This window comes from Erythrolamprus reginae, chromosome 1, assembly GCF_031021105.1.
Source record: "Erythrolamprus reginae isolate rEryReg1 chromosome 1, rEryReg1.hap1, whole genome shotgun sequence".
Classification (NCBI taxonomy): domain Eukaryota; kingdom Metazoa; phylum Chordata; class Lepidosauria; order Squamata; family Dipsadidae; genus Erythrolamprus; species Erythrolamprus reginae.
In genome coordinates this window covers 79,173,463-79,199,189 of record NC_091950.1, presented here as the reverse complement: position 1 = coordinate 79,199,189, position 25,727 = coordinate 79,173,463, and the positions used below count along the sequence as shown (strand labels likewise).

The following is a 25,727-nucleotide window of genomic DNA, read 5'->3' as shown; positions in this document are numbered from 1 at the left end:
ATTGGTAGCATTTTTTACTACCGGTTCAGGTGAACTGGTCCAAACTGGTAGCATTTCACTTCTGGTTTAGGATAAGGATGAGTAAAATTGTTACGAATCATACCCGGGTCAGCACTTCTTCATTCTCCTATCATAGGGAGATATAGAAGCATAAGCAGTTGCACAAACAGACTGAAGAACTGTCTTTATCGGTGGGCTGTCATACTCCTGAATGAAAAATAACTGCAACAACATAATATGATGACTTGCGTGGCGGGCACGACGCGCAATAATAAGTTCACATGGTGCAATAGGATTGGGTGTTTGTTAGCATGATTTCCTGGGATAGGGATTTTCTGTCTTTCATTGAGAGTTGCATTGTGTTGTGTTGGTGTGTGTGTGCGCACAAAGGAAAGCTCAGCCAATCTCACAGTACTCTGACAATAAAGATTTAAATTTGAATTTGATTTGATGACTTGAAGAACATTTTAATAAGGGCCACAGATAGAAGTGGAAATAATATAACAATATTTCTGGAATGGGAGATAACATTTATTAATGGGATTTCAGGAATTATTTTTAACACCATTAGATCTAGCTTGTTGCATATATTTCTTTTCATTCCACAGAAAATCAATAGGAAATTTTATATGTTAACTGTTCACTGTAATTTAAAGTTTAGTGCTGAATTTCAGCTTTATCTTAGGGTACTCTGAGGTACAAAAAGGGCTGATGTAGCCCTTTGTTTAAGGGGAATTGGCCCATTATTTCTGCTATTCTTTCCATTTATTTTATTGCTGCCACATTTTTGCCATCTATTTATAAGAATAAATGGTAAATCAAGCCTAAGTTTCAAGTCTTAAGTTTCTACTGTGCTATTAAAAGGCTGAAAATGGTAAGTGCATTAATAGCTTAAAACAAATCTGAAAAAAGATGCATATTAGAATGTAACCAAACTAAAAAAGAGAGAGAATAGCTGACTAAATGAAGTACTGTTTTGAGTATTAATATTAATAGCACAACTTCTAAGGAACTTGCACTCAGTTTATTGAAATGTCGATGAAGATTACATTACAAATGTAACACATCTGTGCTAACCTGTATCTTAAATCCATTTTTTAGAATAATCAAAAAGTGGGCCAATTTTATTTACACACTTTTCCTCATAATCTTCCCATGCTATTATAACTATGTTAAATATTAGTCTATGGACATAGACAATTATGAAAAGAACTACACCTGTGTTGTTACATCTCTACTACGTCAAATATGAACCATCCATGCATGTTCTAAATAATTGAATGACTTCACTTGAATAATTATTCTATTTGCATTTAAGTGCTTTAAAAATGAGTATTACTATTTTATGGTGTTCCTGATTGGGTGATTATTCCCAGACCAGTAGACTTCACTAAGCATTTTATATCTGAATACTATATGTCCAGTGGACAAAGTACTTTAATTAAAAACTGTTCTATAGTACCACTTTTCATAACAACAAAAGCATAGGTAATTCAGTTTGGATCATTTACTTTATCTGCAAGAATCCTAAGAATTATGGAAAGAATCTTGAATATTTGGTTTTTTTAAAAATTACAAATACATACATAGGGAGCGAAAGATGGAAACTAAAAGATAATTTTCTATTCTTCTACTATGATATGAATATCAGTTTATTGCACTTAGGCCTCACTGTAATAATATCTGGTAAAAGATAATCGTGTTGCATATTCCAGTAGTAAAATTACAGCTCAAAATGGCTTGAGGCAAACTTGGCAGCCTCCAGACACATGGATTTCTACTCTCAGAAATGGTTGATGATAGCGGAAGAAGCAGAGGAACCAGGAAAAAAAATAACATGAAAGAAAATATAACATAGGGATAAGGAAACACAGAGGGTGAAAAAGGGATTAGAACAGAAAGGGAAAAATTCAGATGGTATGGAAAAGATATGGGAGAAAAAGCCAGAAATGGAAAAGAAGATAAAGGTAGAAAAGATGAAAGAAAAATAAAGCAACAAAGGTGGAAAAAGAGAAGAGAAAAAGGGAAAGAGTATAGCAGAATAATGGATTTAAGAATAGAAATGAGAGAGCTGAAAGAAATACGGAAGAGGCAACCAAAAAAGAAAAAGAAAAGAGGATTAAAAATATGAAATAGGGTAAAAGATAAGGGATAAAAAAGAATAAGAATGTGCATGCTAAATTAATATACTAAAACAAAATAATCCTGAATAAAGTTTGCTTATTGTGGTGATAAATAAAAATAATAACTTAAAATAACGTAAGAAAATATGAAAATTGAAAATTGAAAACTTTGAAACAGGTTTTGTATGGGATAAGAGATAAAAATTAGTTTTGAATGCTAGAAATATGATAAAGTGATATAATCAATTAGCTTGTTTTGAGGAATAAGAATGATATGGAAAAAAGGAAAAGTATTTTTGATTACTAGTAAAATACTTATATTAATACTGGAAATGTATGTACACTAAAAATGTATAAGGTGAGAAAAGACCACATCTTTGATTCTTGCAATGGAAGGAGAAGAATAGAGGGAAAAAATCGGGAAAGAAAAGAGATAAAAGGAGGAAAAGACTAAAAATTATTTATTTATTTATTTATTGTTTGTTTGTATTTGTATGTCGCACATCGCTGAGGATCAGATTTCTGATATGATTTTTCCTACTACTGTTTACAATGCTAACATCGGAGATTTCTTTTTTATGCTTGGGGGATAATAAAAAAATTAGCAGAATGTTCAATTGTGTAGCTGTCATTTCATGTTTTTGACTCGTCATGGAGACATCTCTAATACTATATAACTTTTTTAATTCTGCAATGCTAATTAGAAAGTAAAGCTTTTATCCATATACCACCAGAAAACGTTTGTGTAGATTGATATGGTGTTCTTCTCCACCTTAATCTCTGCCACTTGCATTACAAACGAGCAGAGATATACTTGAACATAGAAAACATTGAACAAATTGAAGGTAACTGATAAATGGGAATTTTTCCCAGAATAACATCAATAACAAAAGCAATTAATTGAAACCAGTGAGATTTTATCCACTTATTCTTTTAAATTTCAGTGCTTTTACATAGGATTATGGTAAGGAAAGCATAGAGGGTAGGAGTCCTGGAATTTTTTATCAGAAGAAGCCACTGAATTTTATTTCGTGTAACCAAATAACATGCCATGGTGTGCATATATATCTATTTTCTCCCCAGAAACTAAATGTGTTATGCACATTTCTTGCATTTATCTGTTCAAAGTAATAGAACAGAATAGAATACTTTATTTGGCCAAGTGTGATTACACCCACAAGGAATTTGTCTCTGGCACAGTAATTCTTGGTGTACCAATAATACCAATAAGAGTAGTAAAGAAGATAAGGAAAATAATGTTACATCCATATGACATGAATGCACATAGACATAGCATACACGTTTAATAAATAAATAAATAAATGCATATAGATATTAGATATTTTTTTGAATAAATTTTATTGATTTTTTTAAATTTTAACAAAAAGATAAACATAAATTCAAAACATAAATGTGTGTACCATCACCAAACAAAATCATATATCCCTCCACCAGGGAAGATTCAATTCTATATCTTTCATTTACCTCAGCTCCGGGTTACATTGCTCATTCTTTATAGAGTGATTGAATTTTATGTTTTACATTTGCATCGCTTACTAATATTAATATATGATTTTTAACCTTTTCCCACCGCCTCATTGTTGCTACTAATTTCCGTGATCTTTAAGTAGAATGATGTCACATATCTAGTTGTCCTTGTGTCTAGTTGTTTTGGCATGAATTGCGCTATAGTAGCTTCCTGAAGGGAGGAGTTGAAATAGTTTATGTCCACAATGTGAGCTGTCACTAGATATTTTCTCAGCTCTTCTTCTGACCTGCACAACATACAGTATAGGTATTTCATGAAAGCCAGGCTGATTGCAGTTATTCTATTTTGGAGTCTGAACTATCCACTACCGTCTATACCTGTCATGTTTGGTTGCTGTATATGTGCATGTGTATTCTTTTTCTGTGTGCATATGTCCATTTAGACTGTATGTGTTCTCTTGTAGAGAGTAAGGAAGATGACCTTGGGGCAAGTATGCAGAAATCATTATCTAAACAAAATGGGCTAAGTTCCAGAAAATTGACATACAATTTAGGCAGGTGCCTTCCTGAATTGTAAGGATGTTTGTAAGGGTTGTAAGATCCAGCCTTGTAAGATTCTAATATTATAGCTATTTCCCCAAAATATACTCCTAATCTTTCTGTGGATTTTCTAGTCTACGCAGTGGGGCAAAAATACCTTGTGTGTATGAAGAGAAAAAGTATGTACAGGCACATAGATGATTTATTTATTTATTAGAATTTGTCAAACAAAAACTAGAAGAAGAATAGAAGAATAAAAATAGTGACAGGGATGATGGGCACGTTAGTGCACTTATGCACACACCCTCTATTAATCACTTAAGTATAATGATGATCTCCCCTAGTTATATATGTGTGGGGGGGTATACCATAAAAATACAGGATAAACATATTGATTACAAGGCATCAAGTTGTGTTTGATTCTGCACAACCCTATAGAAAGATTGTCTGCATGATCTGTCCCTAAATGGTATTTAATTAATTTAATTTAATATTTGATTTATATGCCGCCCAATCCTGAAGGGTGGCTTTTCAGGCCTTCCAACAGTGCTCTCATCTCACCATAACAGAGTCTATCCATCGTGCTGCTGGTCTCTTCCTTTTCCTTCCACCTTTCCATCCTTCTCCAAATAATCTGGGTCTTTGCATAATGAATCTGAAGTAGGATAATTTAAGGCTGGTCATTTGTGTCTGGAGGGAGAATGCGAGCTTGAATAGGACAGACTGCACACCCTCCATTTTGGGTCTCTTAGTTCAGTGTTTCCCAACCTTGGTTACTTGAAGTTATCTGGACTTCAACTCCCAGAATTCCCCAGCCAGCAAATGCTGGCTGGGGGTTCTGGGAGTTGAAGTCCAGATATCTTCAAGTTGCCAAGGCTGGGAAACACTGTCTTAGTTAAAGGAAAAGGGGAATAATAGACCAGTCAGGTGCCCATGGAGCGATCCAGATCCAGCTGCTTCTCGAATAGAAATGCATTGGATTGGAGGACCATATTCTGAGTTGGATACCTCTGTAGTTCTGAATCGTCTCCAGGCTATTTTCTATTCTTCTTTTGCTGGATTTTCTTTCATACCCATTTGAACTGCTGCTCTGTTTTCAGAGAATTACCCTGCTCTGAAATATAGAATTGGAATATAGAGTTTCAAGTCCTTTGACGCAATTCCAACCCAACTTTCCAATGGTTTGGAACTAATATTTAAAAGGTGGAAAAATACAGTACTGATATTCCAATTCAACTCCGGTTTTAAGGTTCTTCGATTCCCACCCGAAAACTAGCCATTCAATCACAACAGAGAAAACAAAAACCTATCTTAGTTCTTATCTGAGTCCGGGTTCTGCTTAGCTTGAAAAGCAAGTTTACAGAACATATATTCAGACGACGGAGGGGAAAAGTAAACACGCTTCTTAAATTTTAACCGCACGGAAACCTATTAAAATTCAGGAAGTAAGAAACAACAAACGCATTCGCTAACGTTAAGTTTTGCCCTTAGTTGCAAAGCCCCAGTATTGCCATTTCTTAGTTATCAAACATATTGCCTGTATTTTAGCTTTTTTTTCCCCCTCACCAAATCCGCTGTTAAACTCACCCGCCTTCGTGAACCAAAGATATTGAATAAAAAGCCTTCGGTGGAAATCAGGCGGCTTGTGCCGCGCTAGGTTCCCCCGCGCCCTTCCAGTCAGGCAGTCGTTTGTTCTTCAGGCACTTTCGGAGACAGACTCCAGGCTGTGGGGCTTTCTGGGAAAGGAAGGAACCTCAGACAGTATCAGCCGGGGTGGCACGTGGGTTGAAGAGGTGTGCGTGGCTGGAGCTCCTGGTTTTGTCTGTAATCTTTTCCTGGCTGTTTCCCCCTCACCTGTCTTAGGATGAAAGTGGTGGCTTTAATCAGGTAAAATAATTGTTTAGCTCTGGGAAGCTGTCGGGAGCAGAATAATATTTGCACTTCCCGATTTCTAGGAAATGCTGGACTCTACTATATGAGCAAAATGATGCAAGTGACAAAAGATTGGTCTTTTTTTCTTTCTTTCTCCGCCTGCAATCTGCAATGTGATAGATTTTTTTTTGTTTATTGATTTTTATAACAATGAAACATGCACACAACATATAACAAAGTGCTCAGTGTTCAAAGTGCCCGCCACCAGTCAACATTCATACCCAAGCAATGTGATAGATTTTTTTATGAAATACAGATTTGGTTTTGCTTCCCTTTTAATTGCAAGATCAGGTACACTTCAGAAGTTACAGATAGTCATCAAACTCAGGAAGCATAGTAAAGTAGGAGTTGTATTACAACTAAACATTTAAAGGACACTTCCTGTTGCAGAACTAGGACTTCAGAGTGTATTCTGGAGTTTTGGAAGTCTTTTAAGATTTTTCTTTTTAGGGATATCTATTCATAGCAATTCAATATTGACAGCTGTCTGGTATACTGCTATAGAACTATTAAATCCAAACTGATATACAATTAGTCCTCGACTTTTAGTGACTGTTCAAAGTTACAGTGGTACTGAAAAGAATGATTAATGACCATTTTTCACACTTATGACCGTTGCAGCATCTCTATGGTCACATGATTTACATTCGGATACTTGACAGTTGCAGGATTCAGGAGTCATGTAATCCCCTTTTGCGACCTCCTGACAAGTAAAGTCCATGGAGAAACCAGTTTCACTTACTGTAACAAACATGTTATCAATTTAACAACTGCAGTGATTCACTTAACAACCGTGGCAAGAAAGGTTGTAAAAATGGGTAAAAGTCACGTTACCAGTTGCTCATAAATTTTGGGTTCAATTGTGGCCATACGTTGAGAGCTACCTGTAAAGTTTTCATAATGTTATCTGGGATGAAACTTAAGAGTTATACAGTATTTGGAGTATAGTCACATAGTGCATTCATTGGTGAATTAAAACATAGTACATTGAATTAAATATATATAGCATGTCATATTCAACTATAAATTAACTGAATGGGATGAGTTGGTGCTACATTGCAGGCTAAAACATGGCTGATTATTTTGTGGTTCAGTGCTTGGCCTAGTAATCCACATATTAAATTATTTTGGTGATAGGAATACTCTTAAATTTACTTTAAACTTTTTTCCACCCTGGAAACATAATTAGATTAGATTTGCTGTAGTTAAACACACAGTTTGAAAATGTTTTGAATTGCTCCAAATCATTTGGAAGTTTATTCTCTTCAAACTGTAGCAAACCAAAGGCAAAGCTTAATGATGGAATTACTGTACTGTATATAAAAAGAAACAGGGAAAAATCAGCAACTATTCTTGAAATTAAATAAGTGTAACAGCCTGCTGAAATGAGTAAGGTTATGGGAGGAGAGCTTGCTAATTAATTTTTTTTTGGCATTTCCCATCTCCCCTTGCTTCAGTTTTGATACTGAACTGGACCCTTGGCTCCACCGGTTCACTATGTGAATAGTTTGTGGCTTACATAGATTTATGACCTGAATGAAATAGCTACTTGTATATATGATTATGTCTTACTTCTCAAGTAATTTTGACTTTCTTCTCAAATTATAATATTCATATTGTGTGTGTGTTACTGGGCATATTCTATTATAAAGACTAGTTTCAGGTTTGCTAAAAGATGATTAGTATACCAATCACCTTATTACTATTAAGATTTTTACTAGCAATTTTATTTCATACTATTTGATTAGCCAACATTGTCCATGGTTTTGTTTATCCCAATCTTGTGTTAGACAGTAAAAGTAAAATTAATTATATAGTGTCAAATCAAAGCAATTTTATTTACAGGGTTTTAAAATTATAAGGACCTTGTTCCAATCCCAGCTACCGAAGCTGTGGACAGCTGAAGGATTTAGAAGTGCCACCACCCTGCCTCTGTCATCACCTCTTTTACCATTTCCTCAAACTGGGACTGGGACATAAATCCCTGAAGTGACCCATGCTGTGCTTCTTTTACCCCTGCTGAAATAGGCTGAGTCTCCTCTCTGGCCTCCATACGTATTTTGCCTTGGTTGGTCCTGTCTTTCATGTGATTGGGGCGAAGGACGATCCTGGGAACATGGGCCATAGTGGTGAGGTTGGGGTGAATGATCAGCTTAGGCCCTGTCACACTCAATCAAAGGCCTCTGTACTTTCTAATTAGCCTTCCTTCACTTCGTTGGTCTACTATGTGGGAGGTCTAAGCCTGAGTTTAGGTGAAGGACAATCCCAAGAATACACAGGCCGAAGCCGTTCCCTGTGAGATTGGGCCACCGTGGTGAGATGGGGGTGGGTGATCCACTTGGACTGTGGTGCGCTTACTCAAAGCCCTCAGTATTGGCTTAATGAGGCTCCCTTCATAGGCATACTGTGTAAGGGAGGCCTAGGTCTCTTCAGAGCTAGGCTCAGTGTACAAAACATGACTGCTGAGTTAGGCTCAGTGTAGAGAACACAACCATTGTTCCAAAAGGCCATGTAGGAGTGCTAGAGAAAAGAAAGAAGAAGATGATAATTTTACATTTGCCATTTTTCCATGGGTATATCAGTGTCTGGTGTCAAGCTCAAAGCTGTAATCTAAAGGACAGTATTTCTAAGTCATGAGTGTCAAACTGGACAGTGTCATGTGGAGCCAGGGTGGGCACCCATGTTCTAAGTCATGAGTAATTACATGCAAACAACAAATCATTCACAATAAAAGATATCAAGCTCATGGCCAATTACTAAATGGTTGAACTAGAAATTTTCTAAAGACCGTGCACTTCTTGTGAAGTCTTTGGAAGAACTGTAGGTTATTTTCAAGATGCAAAGAATATAAATTCTTGAAATCGGTCTTCTCTTTAGAAAGTAATGTTTAATAATCCAGTTATGTTTTGAATTATGTTAAACAAAATTATGACCAAGTGAAACTTATTATAATTAGGGTTTTTGGACTGAGCAAAAATTGGATTGTATTCCTGTCGTGATAAAGTCATTCCCTTCCCCTGGCCCATGCATTCACTTTTTAAAAATACTATGTGTTTATTGCGTAAATGGGTTTCAGTGTGTAGATAGACCAAACAGACTCTTTCCAAGAAGGTTTTGGAGCAGTGATGGCGAACCTATGGCACTGAGCCATATTTACTGGCACACAAGCTGTTGCCCTAGCTCAGCTCCAATATGCATATGTTTGTGGGCCAGCTGATTTTTGGCTCGCACAGAGAGCTTCTGGGGTGATGAGTGAGGGCGTTTTTATCCTCCCCCAGCTCCAGGGAAGCCTTTGGAACCTGGGGAGGGTGAAACACGAACCTACTGGGTCCGCCAGAAGTTGGGAAACAGGCCATTTCCAGCCTCCAGAGGGCCTCCAGGAAGCAGGGGAAGCTGTTTTCGCTCTCCCCAGACATTGAACTATGGATATGGGCACTAGCGCATACATGATAGTGCATGCCCACGCCTTTTCGGCACTTGAGGAAAAAAAGGTTCGCCATCACTGTTTTAGAGCGTCAGCACAATCCTTTTGGTAATAAAGTACCCTTGTGGAATGGGGTGCTAAATCTCCTTTTTTATTGCCTAGATTTTCTCTGAGACTGATGGTGGTAAGTAGATACCAGTTTGTTTCTGTTTCTAATCTGAAAATGAGAGCTAATCTGAGAGCTGAAGATGCTTTCCTTGAAAATATGGGTAGGAGAAGTCCAGTCTATGGCCTCTTTCATAGATGCGCTCACTGTTGTTCAAGGACAGCATCTGCCCATTGATGTTATGGTATCCACCCACTACACAAATGCCATCATATTCTTTGCATCCTCCTCCACAAATATGTTTTTTGGTTTGGGGACTTTTTGAATATGTTTAATAGGTGAAAATTATACAATAAAATGGAATATCTCATTATTAAAGCCTGCAGGTACTACCTAAAATATAACAAATTGTCTGTTTAATGTTTATTTGGATTAATTCAGTGTTCTGTTCCAAACTCCCGGAATCAATGCATATTTAGGGTATTCTATAAATTGGGACAAAAATAGTTTATAAGTTATAATTGTATAGTCTTCTAATTTTACTTTTCAAATTCAAGTATGCTTACTTTTTTAAAAGGGTGTCTATTCTCTGAGAAGTACTGAGTGTTTTTCAAAATGGGGCAATTATGAAGAATCAAACATTTGTGGCTCACAAATGCTGTGGAATATAGTGCCTTTCATTCTGTCTGATATCCTTGGTAACTAAATTGTTTCTGATGGATGTCTTGCACCCACACAACATTAATTTGCATTCTAGTTTCAGCCTGTGAAAAGTCACTGACATTGAAGGTTTAACAATAACTCTTTTAAAGCTTGATGTTTTAGTTGTGGAAATTTTTCTGGCTGTGCATTTGTTTTTAATATTTGCATTCAAGTGGAATGCTGCTGCATTTTTAATACAGTCAAGACGATGAAAAGAATTTCAGTACTTACCATACCTTTACTTGCTCTGATAAATTATTTGTTTTCCTAAATTGCCAACCTGCTATCATATACTGTGCTATATAGATATAAAATCTGTTTTGCAGACTGAGATAGTTATGAAAGCATCGTGATTTGGCCTAAATAAGGGTATTAGAAAATCCGAAGTTGTTTTCCTATATCATCTTGTGCAAATAGTACTTTCATTTCTCACCTGAAAAATAATAACACAGAGAAGAAAACTTTAGTGACATTAAAGAGAATGAAATTATTGCTTCAAATATTGCTTACTTAACTGATTTAAATTTAAGGTATAGGTTAGTGATGGTGAACCTATGGCACGGGTGCCACAGCTGGCACGCAGAGCCATATCTGCTGGCACGCGAGCCATTGCCCTAGCTCATTTCCAATGTGCATGTGTGTACCGGCCAGCTTATTTTTGGCTTGTGCAGAGGCTCTGGGAGGGAATTTTTGATTTCCAGAGAGCCTCTGGGGGATGAGAGAAGGCATTTTTGCCATTCCCCGGCTCCAGGGAAGCCTTTGGGGCCTGGGGAAGCCAAAACACCAGCCTACTGGACCCAGCAGAAGTTGGAAAACAGGCCATTTCTGATCTCCAGAGGGCCTCTGGGGGATGGAGAAAACATTTTTTGCCCTCCCTAGGCATTCAATTATGGATATGGGCACTTGTGAATGTGCAATAGTATGCACCCATGCTCTTTTGGTACTTCTGGTGTAGGTGATCCAGCTAAAAAATATACATAAACATGGATAGTGACTCACCTGAAAAAAAACCCTAAAAACATACTGATGATTTAATTTGAAAAGCAGTGATAAGTGTAAAGAATTTCACTGCCATTTTTAGGTAAATATAAACATTAAGAGAGTTCTTATTGAAAAGGTTGTTTTTTCTTCTAGTGGTGGAAAAGACAGCTCTTACAATATAATGCATTGTGTTGCTGCTGGTCATCAGATTGTTGCCTTAGCCAATTTAAGGCCTACTGAAGACAAAGGTAAGGATTCCATATTTCTTCTTAAGAACCTTTGAACTCGTCACCTAGAGCCAAAATTTTATCATTTTATTTGTCAAACAAAAGTGGAAAATGTATGAAATTGTTAACAGTGCTTTATAGGTCTTATGTCCTGAAGAAGTTGGGAAGTTTTCACTCCAGTCTGGCAGGGAAGTAAAGTAGGAAAATTCTGATTGGTTCTCTTCCGGATTGGCTCTCTATTTAAATTCCCTGTCTTGTGTATAATGCTGCTAGAAGTCACTCCCTGTAACCTAATAAAGAGCTGAAGTCACTTCACCACTCTCCTGTCTCTTCAGTATCGGAACTCAACATTGGTGGCGAGGATTGGATGCTGAATAGTTTTACAAAACCAAGACAAAGGAATCCAGCCTGGCCGGAAGAAAGTAGGGAACACAAGATGCAAGATTCAAAAGTGGAACAAAGGAAAAGACTGCGACAGAAGCTAAAATGTCTTCATTCATACATCCCCTGACGCCTTTCAATCAAGCTGGAGAAACCTGGGAAAATTATATGACCAAATTTGACTGTTTCCTGGAAGCCAATAACTTCCAGGACTTCCCAGACAATCGAAAAAGAGCGATGTTCTTAAGTCATTGCAGTCTGAAGGTTTTCAAGGTTGCGGTAGTCCTATGTAAAAGGGAGACCACTAACATGGTTGCCTGGGTGGTTCTAAAGGAGCACCTGAAAAAGCATTTCGACCCGGCTCCTTCTAAAGTGGTCAGCCGCTACAAATTCAGTGAGAAAGTGCAGTAGGAAACAGAAAGCATATATGATTTTGAGATAGCCTTAAGGCGAGAAGCGACCCACTGCCAATTTAATGCTTTCCTGGAAAATGCATTACTGGATCAATTTGTTCGAGGCATTTGAGACATATGCTTACAAAAAAAGTTGGTATCCAGGGCTGACTTGACTCTGAAAATCGCATTACAGTGTTCCCTCGATTTTCGCGGGGGATGCGTTCTGAGACCGCCCGCGAAAGTCGAATTTCCATGAAGTAGAGATGCGGAAGTAAATACGCCATTTTTGGCTATGGACAGTATCACAAGCCATCTCTTAACACTTTAAACCCTTAAATTACCATTTCCCATTCTCTTAACAACCATTTACTCACCATTATTACTGGTACTCACCATTGAATAAGACACTTAGTGATCCTGATATTTATAAACATAATTATTTATTAACAATAATTATTTTTGTTGTTATTTATTTGCAAAAATTATTAGTTTTGTGATGACATATGATGTCATTGGGTGGGGAAAACCGTGGTATAGGAAAAAAACCGCGAAGTATTTTTTAATTAATATTTTTTGAAAAACTGTGGTATAGGCTATTTGCGAAGTTCGAACCCGTGAAAATCGAGGGAACACTGTATATGAGACCAGGGCATCTGAAACTTCAAACCAGGCTGCTGAAGCCCTCCAATATGAGTGCTGAAGTACACAAAATTATTAGGGAAACAAGTATTCAGCCCTCAGAACACAACCAGAAGAAGAAGTTTTCAGAATGGAGCGCAGAGGTGACTTAAGAAGACCCGATGGCACTGAGTGTTAAAGATGTGGGGAAAGGAGCATTCCTGAGCAACAGGCTCATTCTGTGATATAATTTGCCAAAGGTGTGAAAAACTCGGTCATCTGGTGGGAGTCTGCAAGGCGCCCTGTTTTCCCCAAAGAGGCACTGGCTGAAATTATTACTCCACAGTGAGACAACTTCTCCCACGGTGAACTACGGTGTGATGACAGAGGCTAGTATCGGTGGGCCAGTGAATTATGTAATAGTAAACCAGGTGAGAAATGAGAATAGTCCACCAATCTGCATTACTGTAGTTGTGGAGGGCTTTCCCTGTGAGAGGCAAATAGATACCAAGTTGTCAATCACAATCGTCTCCTGGGAAACTGCCAAGAAAGCCATGCCTAAACTCATTCCGAGTCAACTAAGGATGCAGCTGGTGAGAATCGCAGATTGCCAAGGCAACCGAATTCCGGTTTTGGGAACCTAAAGGGTTCTCGTGCAATATGATGACCAAGAAGCTAGTCTCCAATTGACCATCCGTAGTCTGCTGGGCTGAGACTGGTTCAGGACTCTACGCATGAAAGTGACCAGAGACGAGAAGACAATAAATGTGGTGATTGTGGAGGGCTGCGAGGACCTGCTGCGGGAATTTCAGAATGGATTCGATCTATTGCTGGGCAAGTATGTGGGCACCCCTATTTCTTTTAGTTTGGACCCCCAGGTTCAGCTGATAAGGTTAAGCCCCTGCAGGGTTCCCTTTGCATCAAAGCCACTGATCAACAAGGAATTAGATAGGCTAATATAGCAAGGAATCTTAGAACAAGTCGATCACACAAAATGGGGAACCCCCATAGTACCTATACTTAAGAATGATGGGTCTGTCAGATTTTGTCTGTTTAATTCAAAATTAAACAGTTTTAAAAGTATTGCAAAGTCTATATTTGCTTGGGCGTATGTATACACCTAATTTTGAAGTAAAAAGGTAAGCTTTTGTGGAAAGAACTGCTCTGGGTAAGACTCGTGTCCCCAGCTAAATTGTTTATAGGGGACAATAAGCTGGGATAATATACTGCAGTTCTCTGTGTTACATTTGTTTTAAACATTAATCTTCACCAGAAACACCACTGTTGCCATTTAAGCTACATGATTATTTTAAGGGTTATTGTGCATGAGATGTCATAAACTTTGATTTATTATAGCATTGGAAGTTGCAGCAAATTACATAAATATTAAATTAGGAGTTCATTTAGAGGGTACTTTTTGTGATCTCTTGAAATAAAACATTGCCAATGTTTAATTATTTTGTGTTTACACTTCATACAAATGTATGGTTTGTAAGAATTTGAACATATCCCTCTAAATTGATAGTAAATTTATAACAATTTAGAACCAGTTTTATATAATGGTTAAATTACTGATTTAGAAACTGGGAGACTCTGAGTTCTAATCTTCTTTTGGGCATTAAAGCTGGCTAGATTACTTTGGGTCAGCTCTTTGATATGTGTCATAAATCTAATAATATTTTTATCAAAACACTATGTGTATACATGTTTACTCAGAGAAACATGTTTATCTTTTGTAAAAGTGTATGAAGTGTATGTAGTTAGGTCCCACAGAGTTGACCTTCTCCGGGTCCCGTCGACTAAACAATGTCGTCTGGTGGGACCCAGGGGAAGAGCCTTCTCTGTGGCAGCCCCGTCCCTCTGGAACCAACTCCACCCAGAGATTAGGATTGCCCCCACCCTCCTTGCCTTTCTCAAACTTCTTAAAACCCACCTCTGCTGTCAGGCATGGGGGGAACTGATACGTTTTCCCCCTGGCCTATATAATTTATGAATGGTATGTTTGTGTGTGTGTCTTGTTTTTAAATAAGGGGTTTTTAGATACTTTTTAAATATTAGATTTGTGATACATTGTTTTTTGTTATTGTTGTGAGCCGCCCCAAGTCTGGAAGTGGAACATAGTTTTAGTGGCTTGGATCCATGGTAATTTTTCGAAGAATACAATAAATTCTTCCATCTGTTGAAAACTTGTGATGATTTTACTGGTAGATCAAGGGTACTTTACTAATACTCTTTCCAACTGGTGAAAAGAATAATTTATTGATTATCATATTTCTCAATCTCCTATTCTCTTACTAAAAGTCTGAAGTGGGTTGAATAATTTTTTTGCACTTGTTGCAATGTGAAGGAAACTCACTCCAATCCATATCAGTCTTCGGAGAAGGGCGGCATACAAATCTAAATAATAATAATAATAATAATAATAATAATAATAATAATAATAATATTATTATTATTATTATTATTATTATTATTATTATTATTATTATTTTATAGAGTATTATAACGTTATCTACCCCCTATTTAGATGCACCTGTGGATGATAATATAACAGTTTGTTATACTGTTATAATAAGTCATACTGTTTGTAAACAGTATTATTTCGGTCTTAAAAGTATTTATATGTTTCAGCCAGAAAGATTCAGAAATGACTTGTATAATAATAGAAATTATATTTGCTCTTCTTTGAGAGCACTACCAAGTATACAGGGAAATAAAACCTCAAGGGAAGTTCTTAATGTTTCATGATTTTGATTATGGCAAGTTATAGTACAAGTGATGAACTTGCTGGTCTTTATCACAGGATTTTGACCTTTGTTGTAGGGGGTCCCTCTCAATGGGTCAGAACAGCAGCAAGCTGACACTGTTTAACTTCTAGGATTTTTTTAATTACAGTTTTTTTTAAAGAAACAACCCATGTGATTGTTTCTGCACTTATGCCATTATAACTTTTACCAAGGTCAGCAATTTAGAAGGAAGGAAGAAATGAATGATGACATCCTGCACTGACTCCTAATATGAGAATGAATTTTTGTTGGTGCGTGTTAAAAAAAACAACTCCATGCACAGTGAAGCTATAACTGTAGTTGATACAGTTTATTCATTTGTAAGATGCTTGGAATGTTTTCAGTATTATTCTCTGTTTTGCATTTGGGAGTACAGTAATTGAAATGAAATTGGGAGTAGAAGATATTTTGATTGTATAAAGGGAATTTTTTTAAAAAAAGGAGTGCAGTGTTTAAATATATTTGGACTAATGTTCTTGACTGTACATTCAATATGTAAAAATGCTTTGTTTGCCTTTCAGAAGGATTTGATGAACTGGACAGTTACATGTATCAAACAGTGGGCCATCAAGCTATAGAATTATATGCTGAAGCAATGGGCTTGCCTCTCTACCGTCATACTATTAAGGGTTCCAGCATTAACACAGGCAGCATCTACACAAAATGTGACGGTGATGAAGTGGAAGATCTTTATCAGCTTCTGAAACTTGTCAAGGTATTTTGTATGGTAATTTCTTCTTTTAAATTTAAGGATTAAACTTATATACACTGCTCAAAATAATAAAGTAAATAAATAAATAAATGCACCAAGACAAATTCCTTGTGTGTCCAATCACACTTGGCCAATAAAATTCTATTCTATTCTATTCTATTCCAAAGGTAACACTTAAACAACACAATCTAACTCCAAGTAAATCAAACTTATTTGAAATCAAACTGTCCACTTTGGAAGCAACACTAGTTGACGGTCAATTTCACCTATTGTTGTGTACATTCAACTTTGTACAGAACAAAGTATTCAATGAGAATATTTCATTCATTCAGATCTAGGATATGTTCTTTGAGTGTTCCCTTTATTTTTTTGAGCAGTATACATCAAACCTAGAGTCACCTATTCTGTTCTAATGATCTGAACTTTTGCAATATATTTGGTTTCCAAAAGAGAATAAACCTGGAATTTATAGCTTGTTCTGCTCTTTATTGTTGCTTCCTGTTTCAGGTTAAATATCCTATTGTTTCTGTAAAAAATATTCATTAATTTATGCTAGGAAATACACCACATTGGTATGGTGATCCAATATGTTCCAGATTTTACTGATGTATTTGCTGATATATTATTTTTTCTTGCCCAAATTATGTTTTGTAACTTTTGTGTACTTAACTGGGAAGCCCACTGTAATTTCTATGTTAACAGCCCATACATTTTAAAGGAAAATTAAAAAAAGAATAGAATGTATTATTTATATTGTATTATTTATTTAAAGGATAATCATGGATACACTGAACTATAAGGGTAGCACTTTTAAAAAGTAGAAAACACTACTGATATGAAGTGATATAATATAAACCATGGCTTATTGGAATGAGCAATAGTGAGTCACTTGGCATCATATTTCCCTCTCATAGTGTGATTAGATGTGAGAATAATTCAATAAGCTTTTAGTATTTTCAGTATTGCACTCAAAGTGAACTATAAAAATTCAGTGCAAAGAAGGATAGTCCCCCATACTTAATTACATGGAGAATGTTTCTACATATATATGTTATACTATTCCATTTGCTTCTTTTTGGATTGATTTGGTCATGCAATATAAGTAGAAGGCTCCATTTAGCATCCAAACTCCCTTATGTATCATGAATTGTTGGACTGAGGCAATTGATTGGATATATTTGTACTAGCTCCTTTAAAATGAAAATACTGATAAAAATATAAAAAATTATCTCTTTACCATTTTAAATAACTGAGTCATAATTATTTGAATTATGATATTAAAACTAGAAATTTTTATCGCTGTAGTCTTTATAAAATAGATTGTTTTATATGTATATTTCTTAGACTTTGAAGTTTTGTATTTCTGGCTGATTTCTCATATAAATATCCCTCCTGGAATAGATAAGACAGTCGTGACTATTGGTCTGAAAGTTGACGGATAAATTTCAAATAGGATGCTTATTGTTTTTGTTCTAATAGAGAAATTATACTTAGAAGATTTTCAAGAATAACTAGGAATATAATAATTCTTATGTTGTTTCTAAACTTGGATTTCCTTTTTAGAACAATGGTGTGTTTAACAGGCACCCACCTACACAGAGATCAGTTATGGATCACAGCAGAATATTTTTAGCATGCACACTGATTGAAGGAAATGGACCATTGCTTTGAACAGAAATGTAGATGGAAAAATGAGGCCACCAGAAGGTTGTTCACTCCAAATTTAAATATTTCTGAATTGGATACCTGTAGTTACAGCTTATTTTGTTTCCTTCTGGTTTGGTGTCTAGCTTTATCACCAAAAATAATTACTGTAGGAGAATGACTGAGATAATGTGTTGGAAATTGTGAGTCTCCTGTGATTGCATTTAACCTTTGCTGTAATAAACAGTTTGAAAAAGTATCAGCTAAATATTACAGGTGAAACAAAACCTTTTATGCTATGTTTTGTATCCTATATGTACAGTAGAAGCAAACTCATGGATGAAACAAACTTGGGCATTTTTATTTTTTTCTCGCGTTTATTCTGAATCTATTTGCCTGCTTGCTAAATTAAGTGTATAAACTCTCATTGCAAAAATAGCAACTGATGATAGCATAATAGCAACTGATGAAAGCATAAAGATGATAGATGCACTGATCCTAGTGGTATTGGTTCCATAGAGGTTCTAAAAAAGAGATTTAAGTTGAGGACATGTTTCTTTGCTCTAAAGCAATGGCTTCAAGATTGTTTCAGCTTTACCTTTAAATTTACCAGAGGATTCTTAATAAGCATATAAGTAATGGATAAATTTTATGGCAAAGATGTTAATGCATCTTTTATGTTACATGTGCGCATATTCTTATCAGGTCCCAACAGTGCAACAGTGAAACATTTGTGCAAAACAGTTTGTGTGCAAAGAGATTAAAAACAACCACTTTCTCATGAAAGGAAGAAATAGGTATAGAAATAATTACTTGATTGTGAAAGTTTTGGAAACTGGCTAGGATAACACAGATCTCTGTCTTATTTGAAAACATTGTCTTTTAACTTTCATGATGGAGAATAGCTCAAACTATTCCATTCCCAAAGGGATGAGAAAGTTGTAGTAATAATATGAGGTAGGAGTGGTCACCAAGTAAGACGTCAGCTGACCTATTTTTATTGGAGTGACAGAATCAAAAAATTAATTAATCAATCAATCAATCAATCAATCAATCAATCAATCAGCCCTTCTCCCAAAGTCTTGAAAACTTGCAGGATGTCCATACTTGTGCAGTGAAGACATGCATTATTTTAGGTTTTAAAAAATACTTTATTTGAAATTAGCCCCAATGCCATTGTATAGTGTCAGCCCTCTCTTGAAAAGTTTTCTTGTTGTTGACTTAAAACTTAATGCATTGAAGTTTGCTTATTGTTTAAGGGATAGGGTTTGAAAATTTGTGATATTGTTAGACTTGATTTTAATACACAGAGTAGTTCTTTGCGAATTGTTTTACTTTTTCCATGCTAGAAGATTATTTTTGGCTGAAGTAGAAGGGGGAGGAAAGGAAACGTATTATTGATCAATTAAATTAAATGATTAATAGTAGGACAAACTTGCTTTTCATTTCTTTCAGACAGCAAGGACTGAATACATTGCTATTATCTGGAGAATAACAGTCAGTTATGACATAAATTAATGCTAATGTTAAATCTTGACAACTTCTGCTTTGGAAGTTTGTGCATGATATTTATAACTATAGTTGAAAGAGATGTTATCAAGTTGTCTTGGACTAAATAAGTGATGTGTTTTTTTCTAAGTAGATATTAATTTCACTGAAAGAAAATTCAAAGATATAAATATATGGAATCAATTGCATTTATGAAAGACATTCAATAACCATGCTTTTACAACTGAAGTCATTTAAAGCACTTCTAAAATTGCACTTGAAAACGTGCCTACCTCAATATATTATTGACACTTTATAAGAACAAGAATAAGAGTTTGGGATTAGGAAAGAAAGGGAAAGGGAAAGAAAAAGAAAAAAGGAAGGAAAGGAGGGAGTGGTAGAGAGAGAGAGAAAGATAAAAAAGAACGAGGAAGAAAGGAAGAAAGAAAGAGGAAGAAAAGAAAAAAGAAAGAAAGGAAAGAGAAATATTTTATCCTATGGGCAGGTACTTGCACTTAAGAATTGATTATCTAGATGTGAGTACGGTATATTCATAGAGCCTCTTAGAGTATTCTTTTTCTGTGACAAATACCCATCTAGCTTTTGGTTAGAAACCTTTAATGAGGATAAGCCAGCTGATATAATTGCAGAGTTCAGACATTGTCCACTGATGTGAGTTAGTTTTAGCTCTGCCAATTAATAATTAAGAGAACTGATGTTATACCCATTTGAAAGATACCAACAAAGTACTGAAATCGGACTGAAGCAATACTTTTTTTGTATTCATATTTGGAGAAATAATTATTGCAGCATGTAATAAATGTGCAATTGTTGCTTTAAATGAAATTCTTTTGAATTGGAAGTTGAAGGAGTTGAAACAAAATTATTTTAGTTGTTGATTTCTTATAAAATTCACTAGTCTTACAATCCACATTTAATAATCAAATATAAAAAGTTACTACTGGAAATCTGGCTATAATTTAGAGTGAGCCATCTTGCCATTTAGCCTTTAAAAAAAATAGATAAAAAACTTTGCAAAGTTCGAAACATTAATTTATTTAAATAAAACCTAAAGTTCATTAGAAGTTCTAAAGTGAAGTAAAACTATTCTAACTTGCCCAAAATCTTCCTGTTCCTAAGGCAACATCGTAACCATTATATCACACTAGCTATGTCCTTAAAGATGGATGGATGGATTGATGGATGGATGGGAAAACAGGAGGCAGTTTTTGCAGTCAGACTATTCAAATATAGAAACTTATCCCAAAAGATCTCATTCCACTACTACCTTTACTCTATTTTTCAGCACCAAATAAAAGTACACTTTTTCAGTATGTTTTTCAGAGTTTTTCAGAGTTTAGTACTTTAGGTTCTGGAAAATGCATTGACTTTACAGATATTTGTGGTATTAAGGTGAAACATGGTTTATTCCTTTGCCCAATTACATGGAACAAGAGATACATACAGTCAAACTGTGTGTGCTAATATTCTACTTTGCTACTCATTGTCTACCTGCTTATATATTATTATAAGCATATTATCTTTTAAAGCATAGAACTTTTAAAAGATACTTTCTCAACTATAGATCCATTTACATTGGATGGCACATTTACATTGCCACTGGAACTATTTTTTTCTCCTTAGTCTTTCATTATTATAATGAACTTCTACTGAATAGTAATAATTTATTTGAATACTTTATATCTCTGTTCATTCATTATGTTCAGTGTGACTAATTTGTAGAAATATGCAGCACCGACGGCACCGCCTAGCAGGAGCCCACATGTTGGCCCACTTCTTCTGCGGCCACTCACTGTCACTTGCATGAGTTGCCCCTGGCTTCCATTTCATTGCCAAAGGCCTTCAGCAAAGGCTTCTCCAGGTGAGAAATGATCTCCTAATTGACGTGTGTGGTGCCTCCCGGCTTAATTTTACCATCAGAGGTCTTCAAAAAAGGCCTCTGCCATTGACAAATGAGCTCTGATAGTGTTTCTCATGGTGAAATAGAAGTTAGGGGCACCACGCGCATCAATCCAGAGCTTGTTTCTTGGCTGCAGAGGCCTTTCCTGAAGACCTCCGACAGCAAAATGGAGACTGAGAGGGTGATGTGCGCAAGCTGTGGCAAGCAGTTGCAGAAGAATTGGGCCGGTAAGGTGAAGCAGGTGTCAGAGTGCATGATGTCTGCTTCAATTGTCTGAAGGTAAGCAGCTCCACCCCTCATACCCACCCTAACTTGATTTTTAACCCTTGTGGAATAGCCCTTTTGAGATGGTCCTGAATAGAAGTTATAGGTGTTGAAGTTCAGCCCATTTGGATGGACCTGTGATGAGTAATTAACTTTAAACTACCTACTTAGTATTGAATTTAGTATAAAGTGGATACATGTGTCCTCCTAAACTTGTTATTAGTCAATAAAAAATAAAACATTTAGCAAAAACAATAACAGATTTTAGATTCAAAAATATTCTGCATGGTGCTGGAAGAGGTTAAATTGTTGTGTATATATAAAGTTATTGTATAACAATCCTCACAAACAAATTCAATAAATAAACCACCTAGTATATATTTTGCATAAATATATTGAAGCAGAAGATGAAAGTCATTGATGTTTTTTAATCTGTTATATGAATAGCATCACTAGAACTATTCCTTTCAGTGTTATTTCAGTGATTCTATTATTATTCTACATATATTATTACGGTATTATTAAACCAGGGGTTCTTCTGATGAATGAGACTGTTGCAACCACAGCTTTATAATTTACCATATTGTTTTGGATTGATAATTGTAAACTAGACTCTGAGCGGCTAACAATAGGAATAAATACAACAATAATAAAAACAGTTAAAATATAATTTAAAAAGTCAGTAATAACATAAAAAACACACATACTTGCAATCAGCCTAATTCCAGGCCTGCTGGAAAAGCCACATCTTAATGGCTTTCTCGAAGACTGGTAGGCTGGAGATAGTGTGGATCTTTGGAGGCAGTTGGTTCCAAAGGGCTGAAGCTGCCACAGAGAAAGCTCTTCACCGAGGTCCCGCCAACCAACATTGTTTGGTGGATGGGACCTGGAAAAGGCCAACTCTGTGGGCCATTACTGGCCGCAGCGAGGTATGAGGGAGGAGGTGGTCCCATAAATAGTCTGGCCCTGAGCCATTTAGTGCTTTAAAGGTGATAACCAATACCTTGAATTGCGTTCGGAGACCGACTGGCAACCAATGCAACATGCATAAAGTTGGAATAATATGGGCATACACCCGTTATTGCACGTGCTGCTGCATTCTGTACCAGCTGAAGTCTCCAAATGCTCTTCAAGGGTAGCCCTATGTATAGCGCATTGCAATAGTCAAGATGAGAGGTGATGAGGGCGTGAGTGACTGTGCGGAGCGCCTCCTGGTCAAGGTAGGGCAGCAACTGGTAGACAAGACGGACTTGTGCAAAAGCCCCCCTAGCCACATCTGAGAGATGTTGCTCTAGCCTCAGCTGTGGATCTAGGAGGATACCCAAGTTGCAAGCCCTATCTGAGGGGAAAGTTTCTTCCCCTCCCAGTACCAAAGACGGGCAGATGGTATTGCCCACAGCCACTCAGTCTTGACAGGGTTGAGTTTTAACCTGTTGACCCCATCCAGACCTTAACGGCTTCAAGACACCAACTCATCATTTCCACCACTTCACTGAACTGATATGGGGTGGAGATACACAGCTGAGTATTTGTGGTACAAATGGGAAGAGTGAAACTAATTACAGGTAGTCCTTGACTTACAGTAGTTCATTTAATGACTGAAGTTACAACAGCACTGAAAAATGAGAGTTATGGCTATTTTTCACACTTATAACCGTCCCCATTGTCACGTGATCAAAATTCAGACTCTTGGCAACTGACTCATATTTATTACAGTTGCAATGTCCTGAAGTCCTGAGTCTTTGGAGAGGGGTGGCATACAAATCTAAATAATAATAATAATAATAATAATAATAATAATAATAATAATAATAATAATAATATAATAAGTCATTGTCTCATCTTTTTCGACCTTCTGTCAAGCAGTCAATGGGGAAACCAGATTCATTTAACAACCGTTACTAACTTAACATGTCCAGTGATTCACTTAACAACTGTGGCAAGAAAGGTTGCAAAATGGGGCAAATTTACTTAATGATTAAGGTCTCACTTAGCAACAGAAATTTGGCCTTCATTGCGGTAATAACATTAACTGATTCCTTGTACAGCTTTGAATTTACAGTCAGCTAACACAAACTGATACATTAGTTTCTATCATTCTATGTGTCACTGCATTGAGATATAAAATTTATTCAGTGTTGGATCGGGAATTCTGGGCGGCTTTTCAGAAAAACGATCATCAGAGATAGGTTTCCTCTAAAGATGGAAGAAGTAGACCCTGAAAACATCTTTCTCCAGATGGTTTTTATAAAGTGGCTGTGAAAGTGCATGAATAAAGAGACCAAGAGACAGCCTTTGAAGTAATTTGCAAACTTGTAAAGAGGTATCATTGTTTTAATTATTTAAAAATGGGTACTTTTTGCTTTTACATGTTGCAAAGCACCTTGGTTTGAACGTATTGGACAGGCCCAGCAGACTCATCTAAAGTTAGTTACACCTAGAACTAAGAAGCTAAATGCAGTAATAAAAAATGGGTTGGGAGAAAAAGATTGATTCTGGGAGGGAATCGAAGGAGACTAAAAGTTAGTTGCTATCTTCTTAGGTGGATGCTATTTTTAGATTAAGTGGTTTTGCATCATTTTCCAAAAGTATTATAAGAATACATTTAATCTTCTTTGAAAATAAACTGAATTGGAATCATTTTCCTGGGAAATAATTTTCTAAGTGTTGCATCTGTCTTTCTAAAGACATTAATACACAGCTAATTGCCCCTGCAGTTCATCTGGAAATTGTAGGACTGGCTTCTGTCCCTTCCCATCTCCTACACAAAAAGTAGCTGCTTACTGGACAAAATATGAAATTCTATGTAAATATTCTTATGTGAATTTGACTCTATTGGGTATGTGGAATTTCAACCTGTTGTGTTTCTTCTGAATAAGCATAGAAAGGGAAACTAGTGATGAAAGATGACTAGGAAACCTTGGTTTCTTTTCCTAATCGGTCCTAAGACTCCGATTGCCAGATTTTCTTAATACTCCACTGTCATGTTATTTTAATGTGGCCTCGCTTGATAAATTTAGAATTCTGGATCTATAAGATTCTCTCACATGTATTTGGAAATGGGCAACTAAGGCATTGTTTACAGGACGTCAGACTTGGTACACATTGATAAACATACATTTCCTCCCTTTATCAGGGATATTGCAGAATGTGAAGTATGGGTTTCCAATTGTACTCATTCTTTTCAAACCTCTTCCTGTTTAAAAGTTAAGCTTCACTAATTGGAAGCTGATCAGTCCCTGAATATTTTTAAAATTTTGCCTTTAAAGTATGTTTATTAGTCATTAAATCTAACCTTTACCTAGTTCAGTTTGGCAAGACTTCAGAAAGAAACAGTATTTTTATTCCTAAAGAGATCGTGTCATCCTAAATGCAAAATGAGCATTAATTAACTATAATGTTTACAAAACATTTTGCTTTAATATTCCTTTAAGAATATTACCACTTTAAGTGAAGTATTTGTATGTGCATAAAAATGGTCCATACTTATCTAGCAGCCAGTAGATTTCTAATTATCACTTAAGATCTAATATTGCTACACAATCACTATTGGATCTTGTTGAAATTTATATTATTTTCATTTTTTGCAAAAAATGAAATCTATAACTTACTTTAATAATCTTTACAGCAGTCACATTTTAAAATTAATGGGAATTATGTTAAAGAGTTCCAAACGGTTTAAAGTCACTTATCAAAATGTTTTTCTTGGAGTTACTATTACACAGGAGTTGATTTTGTTTCAGTAAACCATGTATTTGAGAAACAATTGTAGTTTAAGTCATACAGGCACTATACACATTATAAAAACACTTTTGGAAACCTTTTACATTTGATCAAGAAATGCATTTTAGGACAGAACCCTGTCTAGATACAGTGCAGATGCTGAATTGTGAGAATTAGTTTTGGAATTAGCAAATCTTGAAAATAACAGTGTCAAGGGAGGAAGTAAAAACACTCATCTTTTTATGAGGCCAGAGTAGCTAAAGGAATTTTCA

General features: G+C 36.0%; 1 protein-coding gene across 4 annotated transcripts in view; it reads left to right on the top strand.

Annotated features, from left to right (window-relative positions):
* Positions 1-5,911: 5,911 nt before the first annotated feature.
* Positions 5,912-25,727, top strand: part of DPH6 (diphthamine biosynthesis 6) — a 277,224-nt gene continuing 257,408 nt past the window's right edge. For 2 of the 4 annotated variants that reach the window (XM_070756244.1, XM_070756271.1), the window contains exons 1-3: positions 5,912-6,038; positions 11,450-11,544; positions 16,225-16,418. In XM_070756244.1, coding sequence (XP_070612345.1) covers positions 6,016-6,038; positions 11,450-11,544; positions 16,225-16,418 — 312 coding nt within the window. In that variant the 5' untranslated portion in view covers positions 5,912-6,015. Of the gene's footprint in view, positions 6,039-11,449; positions 11,545-15,069; positions 15,122-16,224; positions 16,419-25,727 lie in introns of those variants that run through there. The other 2 variants (XM_070756252.1, XM_070756261.1) reach the window with 2 other exon arrangements.